The sequence below is a fragment of the Saimiri boliviensis genome, chromosome 10 (genome assembly GCF_048565385.1).
Source record: "Saimiri boliviensis isolate mSaiBol1 chromosome 10, mSaiBol1.pri, whole genome shotgun sequence".
NCBI lineage: Eukaryota > Metazoa > Chordata > Mammalia > Primates > Cebidae > Saimiri > Saimiri boliviensis.
Window position 1 is genome coordinate 28,225,851 of NC_133458.1, and position 12,346 is coordinate 28,238,196.

General features: G+C 46.6%; 1 protein-coding gene across 4 annotated transcripts in view; it reads right to left on the bottom strand.

The window, feature by feature from the left end:
* Positions 1-5,632, bottom strand: part of AHCYL2 (adenosylhomocysteinase like 2) — a 210,032-nt gene extending 204,400 nt beyond the window's left edge. For 3 of the 4 annotated variants that reach the window (XM_074379078.1, XM_074379077.1, XM_039472814.2), the window contains exon 1: positions 5,130-5,632. In XM_074379078.1, coding sequence (XP_074235179.1) covers positions 5,130-5,603 — 474 coding nt within the window. In that variant the 5' untranslated portion in view covers positions 5,604-5,632. The remainder of the gene's footprint in view (positions 1-5,129) is intronic. The other variant, XM_039472815.2, reaches the window with a different exon arrangement.
* Between the last annotated feature and the right edge of the window lie 6,714 nt (positions 5,633-12,346).

The following is a 12,346-nucleotide window of genomic DNA, read 5'->3' on the forward strand; positions in this document are numbered from 1 at the left end:
TAAGAAGTTAGAAAGAATCAGTGTAGCGTAATGAAAAGGCCATGGGCTTTGAAAACAGACAGGTCTGGGTTTAAGTTCTATCTCTGCCACTTTCTAGATATATAACCTTGAGCAAGGTACTTAACTTCCCGGGATCTCATTTCTGCATCTGTAAAATGATATAATCCCACCTATATCTCATAGTACTGTTGTAAGGATTACAGAACCCCTGTGACAATTCCTGGCACATAAAAGGGTAATGGCTCACACCTGTAATTACAGCACTTTGGAAGGCCGAGGCAGATGGATCACCAGAGGTCAGGAGTTCGAGACCAGCCTGACCAACATGGAGAAACCCTGTCCCTATTAAAAATACAAAATTAACCAGGCGTGGTGGCTTATGCCTGTATTCCCAGCTACTCAGGAGGCTGAGGCAGGAGGAGAATCGCTTGAACCCAGGAGGAGAGGTTGCGGTGACCTGAGATGGCTCCATTGCACCTCAACCTGGGCAACAAGAGTGAAACTCCATCTCAAAAAAAAAAAAAAAAAAAAAAAAAAAAAGGCTAATTATTGGTTACCCATTATTAGAGCCCAACTGCCAATTGCCTTACTGAACACTTTTCAAAGCAATACTTTTCTCTGGTTTTGTTTTTTTTGTTTTTTTGAGACAGAGTTTTGCCTAGGCTGGAGTGCAATGGCACAATCTTGGCTCACCGCAACCTCCACCTCCCGGGTTCAAGCAATTCTCCTGGTTGAGCCTCCCGAGTAGCTGGGATTACAGGCATACACCACCACACCCGGCAAATTTTGTATTTTTAGTAGAGATGGGCTTTCTCCATGTTGATCAGGCTGCTGGTCTGTAGCTCCCGGCCTCAGGTGATCCATCTGCCTTGACAACCTAAAGTGCTGGGATTATAGGCGTGAGCCACCATGCCCGGCCACAGTACTTTTCTAACAGACAAAAAGAGTCATACTGCTCCCACATTCCCATGTCTATATCTAAGACATTCCATTTCAGTACTCTATAATTAACCAAATCAAGAGCTTAAACAATTCAGGACAAGAAATGTTAACATGGCTCAACTCATTCTCTCCTGACAGCAACAAAGCCAGGGAAGGTGGGTATGTGTGCCAAAAGCAATGAAGAGTCTGTTTGAACATGGTCATTACTGATACTGATGTAAACACAAACAGCTGAGATTCTTGGGCTTGCAGCCTTATTATCAAAAAGTTTTAACTTTTCTGAAATAAATCTTCTCCTGCCTTGTTTTACCTGCTGTGCTCCAACACCCCTCTCATTTTCAAGAACAACAAGGAAGAAATCCCTTTCAACTACTACTACTGCATTCCGTGTGGAACTTATCTTCCTACTGCCCAAATTACTTCTTACAGAGATTTTTGGCTTGCTAGGTTCACTTGATGTCAGCTTATGAAAAAGGACATTATACATAAATATATCACAGCCACGTGACATGATCTACCCCCCGCCCTCGCCAGAGCACCACAAGTTACAGGACGGAGGCGGGTGGCAAAGATAAGATGTGACTGAGTAACCTGCACACCATATGCTCCTTCCCATTAACTACTGCACTTGGGAATTCGGGCTCTTATAAAAAGTTTATTTCCCTTGTGTGGCTGAGCAGAGTAGCAAAACTAAGAAAACTGATGATGCGTGAATGGAGTAAGGGAAACTATCTATGGATGTGAAATGTTACTTAAAATAAATGTTTGTACGTGACAGTTACAAAACAAATGCAACAGCAGTTCCACAGCCAAAGGCAGCTATTTCAATACTAGTATCCTCAGTCCCTTCATACACTGTAAGAAAAACAGCAAGGGCTGGGCACAGTGACTCATGCCTGTAATCCCAGCACTTTGGGAGGCTGAGGTAGGCAGATCACAATGTCAGGATTCAAGACCAGCCTGGCCAATATGGTGAAACCCTGTCTCTACTAAAAATACAAAAATTAGCTGGGGATGGTGGCACATGCCTGTAATCCCAGCTACTCGGGAGTCTGAGGCAGGAGAATAGCTTGAACAGGGACCCGGGAGACAGAGGATGCAGTGAGCCGAGATCACCCCACTACACTCCAGCCTGGGCTACAGAGCGAGACTCCATCTCTTAAAAAAAAAAAAAAAAAAAAAAATCAAGGAGTCAAGGTCAGAGTGGTTATTTACATAGACAATCTGAGAATCAACAAAGGCTCAACAAATCAAAATGTCACACTGCAGTCCCTTGGTGAGATGACTTTCAACTCAGGGAAAGAAGGGCAGTCTTGGGTACTTATTTTGATTTAATCAATTCAATATAAAGAAGGTTAAAGATTGTGCACCTGAAAAGCAGCTCAGCAATGCCCAGAATTTCATCATCCAGCTGTATCCTTGCCCAGAGCTTTACCTGCTTAACTTTCGGCAGAGAAGTTGTTTTTTGGTGCAATTAACATTGTAAGGCAAGCTCAGCCCTGCTTTCCAATAGCCTTGAGGCTGCTGAGTAAATCTAGAATCATGGAACATACATTTGATGCTGAAAAAACAGGAAGATGGTTCAACAACAAGGAAAGTGGTCAAGAAGTACATCTAGAATTATGAAAAACAGGGTCAGGCGCGGTGGCTCACACCCGTAAACCCAGCACTTTGGGAGGATGAGGCAGGCGGATCACCTGAGGTGCGGAGTTCAAGACCAGCCATGACCAACATGGAGAAACCCCATCTCTACTAAAAATACAAAATTAGCCAGGTGTGGTGGCGCATGCCTGTAATCCCAGCTACTCGGTAGGCTGAGGCAGGAGAATCACTTGAACCCAGGAGGCGGAGGTTGCCGTAAGTGAGCGAGTACAGGCCATTGCACTCCGGCCTTGGCAACAATAGTGAAACTGACTCAGAATTTAAAAAAAAAAAAAAAAATCAGACTCCAGTATGGTGATCTTTGATTTTTTGATTTTTTAATTTTTTTTTTTTTTTTTTTTTTTTTTTTTGAGACAAGGTCTCACTCCAACACTCAGGCTAGAGTACTTATTGCAGCCTCAACTTCCTGAGCTCAAGTGATCCTCCCACCCCAGCCTCCTGAATAACTGGGACTATAGGCACACACCACCATGTCAGGCTCTTGTTTTTTTTTTTTTGGAGAGATAGGATTTCACCATGTTGCCCAGACTGGTCTCAAACTCTTGAGCTCAAGCAATCCGCTCGCCTCTGTCTTCCAAAGTGCCAGGATTACAAACATGAGCCATGATTTTTTAACTTATTTATATGGACTATATTGAACTGTGTGTACCTTTCAGAGGAGGTCATGGTGGCTTGCACTTCAGCCATGACGGGAAGAATAAAATAAAATCCGTTACTTATAATAAAAACAGCATTAATAATAATAAGAAATAATATCATTTCTTAAGACTTTACGTGCCAAGTTCAATGCTAAACCTTTTACAAATATTTCTAATCCTCAATCAGAATTAGTTCTTTCCTTTTGTAGAGAGGAAACTGTGATTTGTATAGTTTGGAAATTACCCAAAAGGTAGTAGTGGGGTTACTAGGATTCAAATCCAGGTCTGCCTGACTGTAAACCTCATGCTCTAAAAGCAATTTGTTAAACACTTTAGCCTAAACACATCTAACCAAATTACAGATTTTAGACAAAAACAGTCCTAATCACAAGAAAAAGACTTGACTAAAATTACAAAGTATCTCAACTCGTCAGAAGTGTGCTTTCAATTGCCAGACTCGCATCTAGGTACCCCCAGCATTGGTGTTACAGGTACTGCTGTCTCTCTTTCTTACTTTACTTTTTGAATTTCTTTAAATCCATTTCTGCAGGATGCTGCTTTTTTCTACTGTAATTTTCCCCAGAGGAGTTTCATACTGCAAATGACAAAGTCACTGTCTAAACCATTATATAAATTCCTTCGGTTTTGTCTCTGACTTATCACCTAAATTTGTATAGTTAGAATGAAAGGATTATCTGCTGTACCTTAATCATCAGGCTATGACAACAAAAAGTTATGGTAGATCCAAGGTTCCAATTCAGCTGAGTCCTACACAGTAAAGCCAATGCACACTTCACGTCTCTTTGCTGCTGTTTTGATAACGCAATTAAAAATCATTCACAACAATTAAAAAAAAAAAAAAACACATTAATCCCTGTGTCCATTCTGTGCCTAGGAAATTGGAGCTGTAAGCCTTTTCTACATGATCCACACTTCTGTCTTTTTCGATACTTGCCCTGTTTTTCTGTGCTCATTTAGCTTTAACAGAGAAAGGGAGACAAGCTTTGAGAGAGAAAGGCAACTATGGATAGGCAATGTACGGGTCATACAGGGGTATCATCCATCTAGGTGGTTACGTCTTGGTATTCTGAGACACCCACAAAACTGTCTGAAAGAAGCTGATGCCTGAGACCGCACACCCGACAATGATCGCCTTTCCCAAAAGTACCAGCATTTCCTCCTATCACTTTCAGGTTATAATAAAGGAACCATTAAGATATTCATTCTCTTCATACACAGCCTAATAATGACAAAGCTCTTAAGATGAAAGGGTGAGGAGAATCTCTCCATTATCCCTTTACATATTCAGGGAAGAGAGAATATCGCAGTAGCTGGAAATGAAGGGCACAGCATCATGTTGCTATATGGACATGGTTGGCCACAGAAAGGCACAAAGTCATCAACTGTACGGAAACCAGACAACTGACGATTTCCACGCAAGGTGACTACAGCTTAGGCGTTCTCCGAGTATTAAAGCTCTTTTCATCCTTATTGCTGGGTGAACTCCCGCGAGCAGTAAGGTTTTTTTTTTTTCTATACCATCGAGGTGTCCTCCCCGATAGGCTGGAAAATCACACCTGGGAGCGTGCTGGGGGCGCGGGACGTAGTAATAGGTGCCTCTCCTCCCGCTGCCTATTCCAAGTAGTAGGAAAGAGCGCTACCTCCATGTTATTCAGAGCGAAGTACAGCCGTGCCTCCTGGGGTCTCCGCTCCCAGTACTAGGGGCCGGCTGGGGGCATCTCTGAGAGGGTGGGTTTGAGGGGACAAGGGGTATCTCTGGTCCTGCGATCAGAAAGGAGGGCGTGGAGGGTGATGCTGCCGTGCCGAGATGATCTGCGGTTCCCCTCCCTCCCTTCCTCTCCTAGAGAGGCAGCCCGGCCCCAGTACCTTCTTGACTGTGCGCGGCGCCTCGGTGACGGTGCCGTCGTGGCTGACTAGGGCCTCGCCGCCGTCGCGGTGCCGCTGATGATGGTGATGTGGGTCGCTCCGCTTCATGGCCGACGCCTGAGGCACCTTCCCGGCGGCGGGGCTGAGAGCGGCGGCGGGCCCCGAGCCCGGGCCGGGGGCTGGGGGCCGCTCCGCGGCGGGAGCTGGAGCCTCAGGGTCTCCGCCGCCGGCCGGGGGACCCATGGCGCCCACAGCCGCCGTGTTCAGTCCTAGTTGCAACTCCGCCTCGGAGGGGCTCAGGTCCTTCAGCTCCACCTCAGGCACCTTGGCGGCGGTCGCGGCTGACACAACCTGCACCGACATCACCGCCTCGGCTGCAACCGCCGGTTCAGACTCCTGCTCCTGCTCTTGGTCTGCCCCGCCTCCCGCCTCCCTTCCTCTTCCCTCCCCCATGCCCCCACTCCTCCCCTCCATCGCCTCCGCTCCCACCCGCTCCCTCGACCTGCCAGCCCCGGCCCCTCCAGCCCCGCCCCACCCCACCCCGATCCGGTCCGGCCTCGCGCGAGGTGCCACGGAACCTGTAGTGCGTTTGCTCCCGGACGCACGCGGCTAGAAGACCGTGGGACCTCAGGCCCCGACCTACACTGCGGTCCGCGGGGGAGGAGCCCGCAGCGCCCCCTGGGGGTTGTAGTCCCTTTCGGCCTTTCCTCCGTAAAGTGGGATTTGGGCGGAGAGAGGGAGCGCTGAGTCCGGCAACTAATAGAAAGGAGTAGGGTAGGTGACTCGACGAAGAGGGTGAGGAAGAGAAGGTCTCCAGAGGAGTTGTGACTTCCAGGGAGGGAACGCCAAGAAGTCTTCAGGGAGGGGAAGTGGGGGAGGAATGGCTTGTTGCCCTGACAGCGTGAATTTCCTCCGCGTGTGCACGTCTGCGATCACGTGGGCGGGCATTTAAAGGAGAAGCGGCGGCTCCAGGGTGGAAGTGGCTTGATTTTTCTTTGTGAAATTGAGAACCCAACACCTTTCCAAACTTCGGTGGCTTCGTTTTTAGAAGGGATAAAGTAGGACCTTGCTTGCTGTGGCGCTTTCTGGCACGTTCTGGGTTTGGAAGCTAAGATCATTCCCCAAAGAAGTTAGATATCACTAGAACAAAATTCAAGGCCAAGGAATCACACGTTGCCTTAAACGAGGCCAAACCGTTTGACCTATAATTCTACTAGGGCAGAAATCTGAAATTCAAATATATGTATCAGCATAGAGGAATATGAATAGTGAATTTCCTAAGTGATGTGATTTAAGGTGATTTTTACTTTGTACTTTTATGTATTTTTAACTTTTACATTTATTTTAGAGGGTGTAAGCACGAAGACATGCATGGCAGTTTCCTTTTTAATAACAAAAAGCATCTAAAACTAATGTCCAACAAATAGAGGAATGGTTACAGCCTTTGAAAATTGTTTGCCGGCTGGGCATAGTGGTTGATGCCTGTAATTCCAGCACTTTGGGAGGCCAAGGCTGGCAGATCACTTGAGGTCAGGAATTCAAGACCAGCCTGGCCAACATGGTGAAACCCTGTCTCTACTAAAAATACACAAATGAACCAGGTGTGGTGGCAGGCACCTGAAATCCCAGCTATTTGGGAGGCTGAGGCAGGAGAATGGCTTGAAACCAGGAGGCAGAGGCTGCAGGGAGCCGAGATCATGCCACTGCACTCCAGCCTGGGCAACAAAGCAAGACTCCATCCAAGAAAATAAAAGAAAGAAAATTGTTGGCCAGTATGTTTTTAATAATAAGGGTTTCCCTTTATCATTCTTTATTCTGAAAGCCAAAATGTGAAGAGAAAGCTAAGAAGCTCTCGTGTCTGGTACACTTGTGAGCTCTGTGGACATGGCAGTCCTCAGACGCCTTCCGACACATAGTATGAGGCACAAATTTGACGATCAGGAAATGAGAGGCTCCAAAGCAGGACAACTTCCCAAAGTGAACATTTCCAAAATCGTAATAGCACAGGAAAGAAAATGAAGGGATTCTGGCTCTCAGAATAAATGCTTATGATAAAAATATTAAGCTAAGAAGCAAGAGACAAAATTGCACATTCCATAAGATTTTGTGTAAGGAATACTTTAAAAAAAGAAAATGCTGTTGACTCGCGACAGATTATGGGGAGGTTTTCTTCTCTATTCTCAGAGAAACAGGAACAAAGGGGGTCATACAGTTTACAGCTGTTTCAGAGACTAACAGCCCAAACAACTCAGGCAGCCACTGGACATCTACTCTTTGGACCTCTAGTCTTCAGTGTCACTGTGTTTTGCCTGGCAAGCAGGAGGCCAGGCGCTGTGGCTCACGCCTGTAATTCCAACACTTTGGAAGGTTGAGGCGGGCAGATCACTTGAGGTCAGGAGTTCAAGACCAGCCTGGCCAACATGGTGAAACCCCATCTCTAATAAAAATACAAAAATTAGTCAGGTGTGGTGGCTTGTGCCTGTAGTTCCAGCTACTCGGGAGGCGGAGGCAGGAGAATAGTTTGAACCCAGGAGGTGGCGGTTGCAGTCAGCTGAGATTGCACCACTACACTCCAGCCTGGGCAACAGAGCAAGACAAAAAAGAAGGAGGAGGAGGAGGAAGAAATCACCTGCCTCGATCTTTCTCTTTCCTTTGCTACTATTTTGGAAATCTGTTCACTCTGTGACGCTGTCCTGCCTTGAATGGAGTCTCTCATTTCCGGATCTCCAAATTTGTGTCTCATACTATGTGTCGGAAGGCATCTAAGTACTGCCATTTCCACGGAGCCCACAAGACACAAGAGATTCTTAAGCTTTTCCTTCACATTCCGGCATTCAGAATTTCCTTCCTGTTGAAAAGAAACCAGCCCAGAGCTTCATCCTCCAGCTGTCGGGGCAGAGATTAGCAGCTCTGTAACTGATTTCATTCTTCCCCCTAATGCTCAAGGGAGCTATGGTACAGCCACCTGGCATGTGTTGGAGCTCACAGGCAGCAGCTGCCTACCTGAACTGCCACTAGAATTGATTACTGAGGGGATGAATTAATTCTTCAATGTGATATAGTTATTAAATATAAGGAGTTAGAACACTGGAATGAAACTGATACCCTTTTTTATTCTAGTCACCACCACTGATTGGGGCCGACCATCAGGACACACTCTTCAACCCATTCTCAACTCCATCCTTACATACCTGCTGCTTCTTTGTAGCTGAGGGACACCAGGTACAGTGGAAGATCAAATTACATACTAGAAACAGGGCAATTAAGCAGAAGTTTATGAACTATTTAATGAAATATTTAGACTATAGGTCTTCTTCCTCCACCCAGCTCATTCAGCTTCCAGAATGCTGGCAAGCAGGAATGTATCTTCCATGCAGGAGACTGGTATAAGGAAGAATTCCTCTGAGGTATCTGACCAATCCAAGAGAGAAAACAAAGATACTAACACTGAGAGTTTCTGAAGAAAATAAGCCAGCCAGATCACCCTCCTTGAAGACCATACTGACGTTCACAGAGCTTCTGTGAACCATTTAGTGTCGCACTCTCAAGTATGAACAGACAACCAAAGTCACCAGACATATGAAGAAAACTTTGGTTTTTTGTTTCAAGACGGGGTCTCACTCTTGCTGCCCAGGCTGAGTATAGTGGCATGATCATAGCTAACTGCAACCTCTGCCTCCTGTGCTCAAGCCATCCTCCCACCTCAGCCTCCCAAGTCACTGGAACTACAGGCTTGCAACACCACACCGGGCTAATTTTAAAAATATATATTATTTATTTTTTTGGTGGGAAAGACCTCTTGCTATGTTGTCCAGGCTGGTCTGGAACTTCTGTTTTTTGTTTTGTGTTTTGGAGACAGTCTCCCTTTGTCACCCAAGCTGGAGTGCAATGGCGCAATCTCGGCTCACTGCAACTTAGGCCTCCTGGGTTCAAGCAATTCTCCTGCCTCAACCTCCCGAGTAGCCGGGACTACAGGTACACATTGCCACACCCAGCTAATTTTTTGTATTTTGGTAGAAATAGGGTTTCACCATTTTGCCCAGGCTGGTCTCGAACTCCTGAGCTCAGGTAATCTGCCAACCTCAGCCTTCCAAAGTGCTAGGATTACAGGCAGGAGCCACGAGCCACTGTGCCAGGCCGGGTTTTGTTGTTGTTGTTTTGTTTTGTTGTTTTTTTGAGACAAAGTCTCCCACTGTTGCCCAGGATTGGAGTACAGTGGCTCGATCTCAGCTGACTGCAACCTCCACCTCCCGGGTTCAAGTGATTCGCCTGCCTCAGACTCCCAAGTAGCTGGGATTACAGGCATACGCCACCACATCTGGCTAATTTTTGTATTTTTGGTAGAGATGGGGTTTTACCATGTTGGCCAGGCTGGTCTCAAACTCCTGACCTCAAGTGATCCACCCACCTTGGCTTGTCAGAGTGGTGGGATTACAGGCGTGAGCCACCGTGCCCAGCCAACTCCTGGTCTTAAACAATATTCCCATCTGGGCATTCCAAAATGCTAGAATTACAGGTGTGAGCCACAACGCCCAGCCAAGAAACCTTCTAATATGAAAGACAGAGGCTGGCTGTCTCAAAACAAACAACAACAAAAGAACATGCGGTTTCAAGACATGAACGTTCAGAAAACAAACATAAAATTTCAAATGAAAGCATGCAAACAGAAATATTTTTAAAACTCAAAGAAATTTAAAAAAGGAAAGATTTGTTTTTGCTCAGAGTATTGAAGAATGGTGGCTTTTTTTCATGGTGTTTACATTTGTGTCTAATGCATGTTTTAACATGACAGACATAACACATTGTATAGCTGTGATTTTCTGGCAAAGGCTATCTTTTCTGGGGGTTTCTTGCTTGTTTGTTTTGAGACTGAGTTTTGCTCATGTTGCCCAAGCTGGAGTGTAATGGCGCAATCTCGCTCCCTGCAACCTCTGCCTCCCAGGTTCAAGTGATTCTCCTGCCTCAGCCTCCCGAGTGACTGGGATTACAGACATGCACCACCACATCCAGCTAATTTTCTGTATTTTTAGTAGAAATGAGGTTCCACAATGTTAGCTGAGCTGATCTGCCTGCCTCAGTGTCCCAAAGTGCTGGGATTACAGGCATGAGCCACTGCCCCCGGTGGCAAAGGCCCAGTGGATCTCTTGGGCCCAGACCAGGTTTATAGACCAGCCTGGGCAACATAGCGAGACCCCAACTCAACAAAAAATAAAACTAGCTTGGCATGGTGATGTGCAGCTATAGTCTCAGCTCCTTGGGAAGCTGACGCAGGAGTATCACCTGAGCCCAGAAAGTTGAGGCTGCAATGAGCTGAGATCGCACCACTGCACTCCAGTCTGGGCAACAGAGTGAGACCCTGTCTCAAAAAAAAAAAAAAAAAAAAAAAAAAAAAGCAGGCAGAGGAACAAAGAGGAGCAGTGGACAGACCGGTTTAAGGAAACTGGGACCAACAAAGGCAAAGCTGACCAAGTTTGGAAGAATGGATGGTAAGAGGCCCAATGAGGCAGCTGAGGGCAGAGCCTGTGGTGAGGGGAATGCGTGGAGAGCTCTGTTCTCAGGGCAACAGCGTAGCTGCGAGTCCCCCAGACTGGGAGTCCTCCAAACCGGGCTCCACGTGGATCCTCAGGGGTTTCTTCGGGGATCTCACTCAGGAGCATTTGGTCGAAGAGTGGTTACTGTTCAGTCCTGAGATCTGGTGCTCCCGTGGGGATACTACTGGAAGACTTCTCGGATGTAGGAGTGTCCATGCTGCTGGACATCTGCATTCACAAAGGTGAGCTCACATTGCCCTCTAGTGGCCACAGAATCTCTGCCCGCCTCTACAGCCACACACAGAAAGGTAGCATTTCTCACATTTCTCAGCTTTTTTTTTTTTTTCTTTGGTGACAGGGTCGTGCTTGCTCACCTAGCGCCCAGGCTGGAGTGCAATGGTGCATTCTTAGTCAGCCTCGACCCTCACAAGCTCAAGCAGTCCTCCTGCCTCAGCCTCTGGAGTGGCTGGGACTACACGCATGTGCCGCCATGTCCAGCTAATTTCTTTTTTGTAGAGACAGTTTTGCTATGCTGGCCAAGCTGGTCTCAAACTCCTGGACTCAAATGATTCTCCTGCCTCAGCCTCCCAAAATGCTGGGATTACAGGCGTGAGCCACGGTGCCTAGCCTATTTCTCAGCTTTGAAGGCCCAGACTGAACTCCCCTTTCACCCCATCTCCCATCCTTTACACAAGTAATCCCACTAAAGAAAGGACAGAAGGAGGGAGGAAGACTAGTAGTCACCTGTCTTTGGAGATGAAAAGAACATTGTAACACTCTCCCTTGTTTCAGAAAAGATCCTTAAACAGCACTGAAAACTTTTATTATTTTAATTACTGTTGTTAATAAAGGCTAAAAAATAGCTGCAACACTGCTGAGAGAAGCAGTAACAGCCAGGATGAAGAAGAGGAAGCAGGATGGCCAGAGGGAACATAGACCGGGAAACCTGGATAGGGAGAAAAATCAAAGGTGGGATTAAGAGTAGAAAGAGCCAAGGCCGGGCGCGGTGGCTCACGCCTATAATCCCAGCACTTTGGGAGGCCGAGGCGGGTGGATCACGAGGTCAAGAGATCAAGACCATCCTAGTCAACATGGTGAAACCCCATCTCTACTGAAAATACAAAAATTAGCTGGGCATGGTGGCGCACGCCTGTAGTCCCAGCTACTCGGGAGGCTGAGGCAGGAGAATTGCCTGAACGCAGGAGGCAGAGGTTGCGGTGAGCCGAGATCGCACCATTGCACTCCAGTCTGGGTAACGAGTGAAACTCTGCCTCAAAAAAGAAAGAAAGAAAGAAAGAAAGAAAGAAAGAAAGAAAGAGCTAGCTAGGCGCGGTGGCTCACACCTGTAATCCCAGCATTTTGGGAGGCCAAGGCAGGTGGATCACCTGAGGTCAGGAGTTTGAGACCAGCCTGCCAGACATGGTGAAACCCTGTCTCTTAAAAAAAAAAAAAAAAAAAAAAAAAAAGGGTAGAAAGAGCCTGGATACTGAAGTCAGGAAGAGCCTGGACCCAGTGTCACTAGCTTCGAGGTTTCCAGCAAGTCATTTTGCTTCACTGAGCTTATGTTTGCCAATTAAAATGGCAAAAACTGCAATTACTTTTGCACCAACCTAACACCTAAAATGAACTCCTCTGATTGGTTTGTTATTCTCTGAATTAAGAGACAGTGGAACACCATGGCTAAGT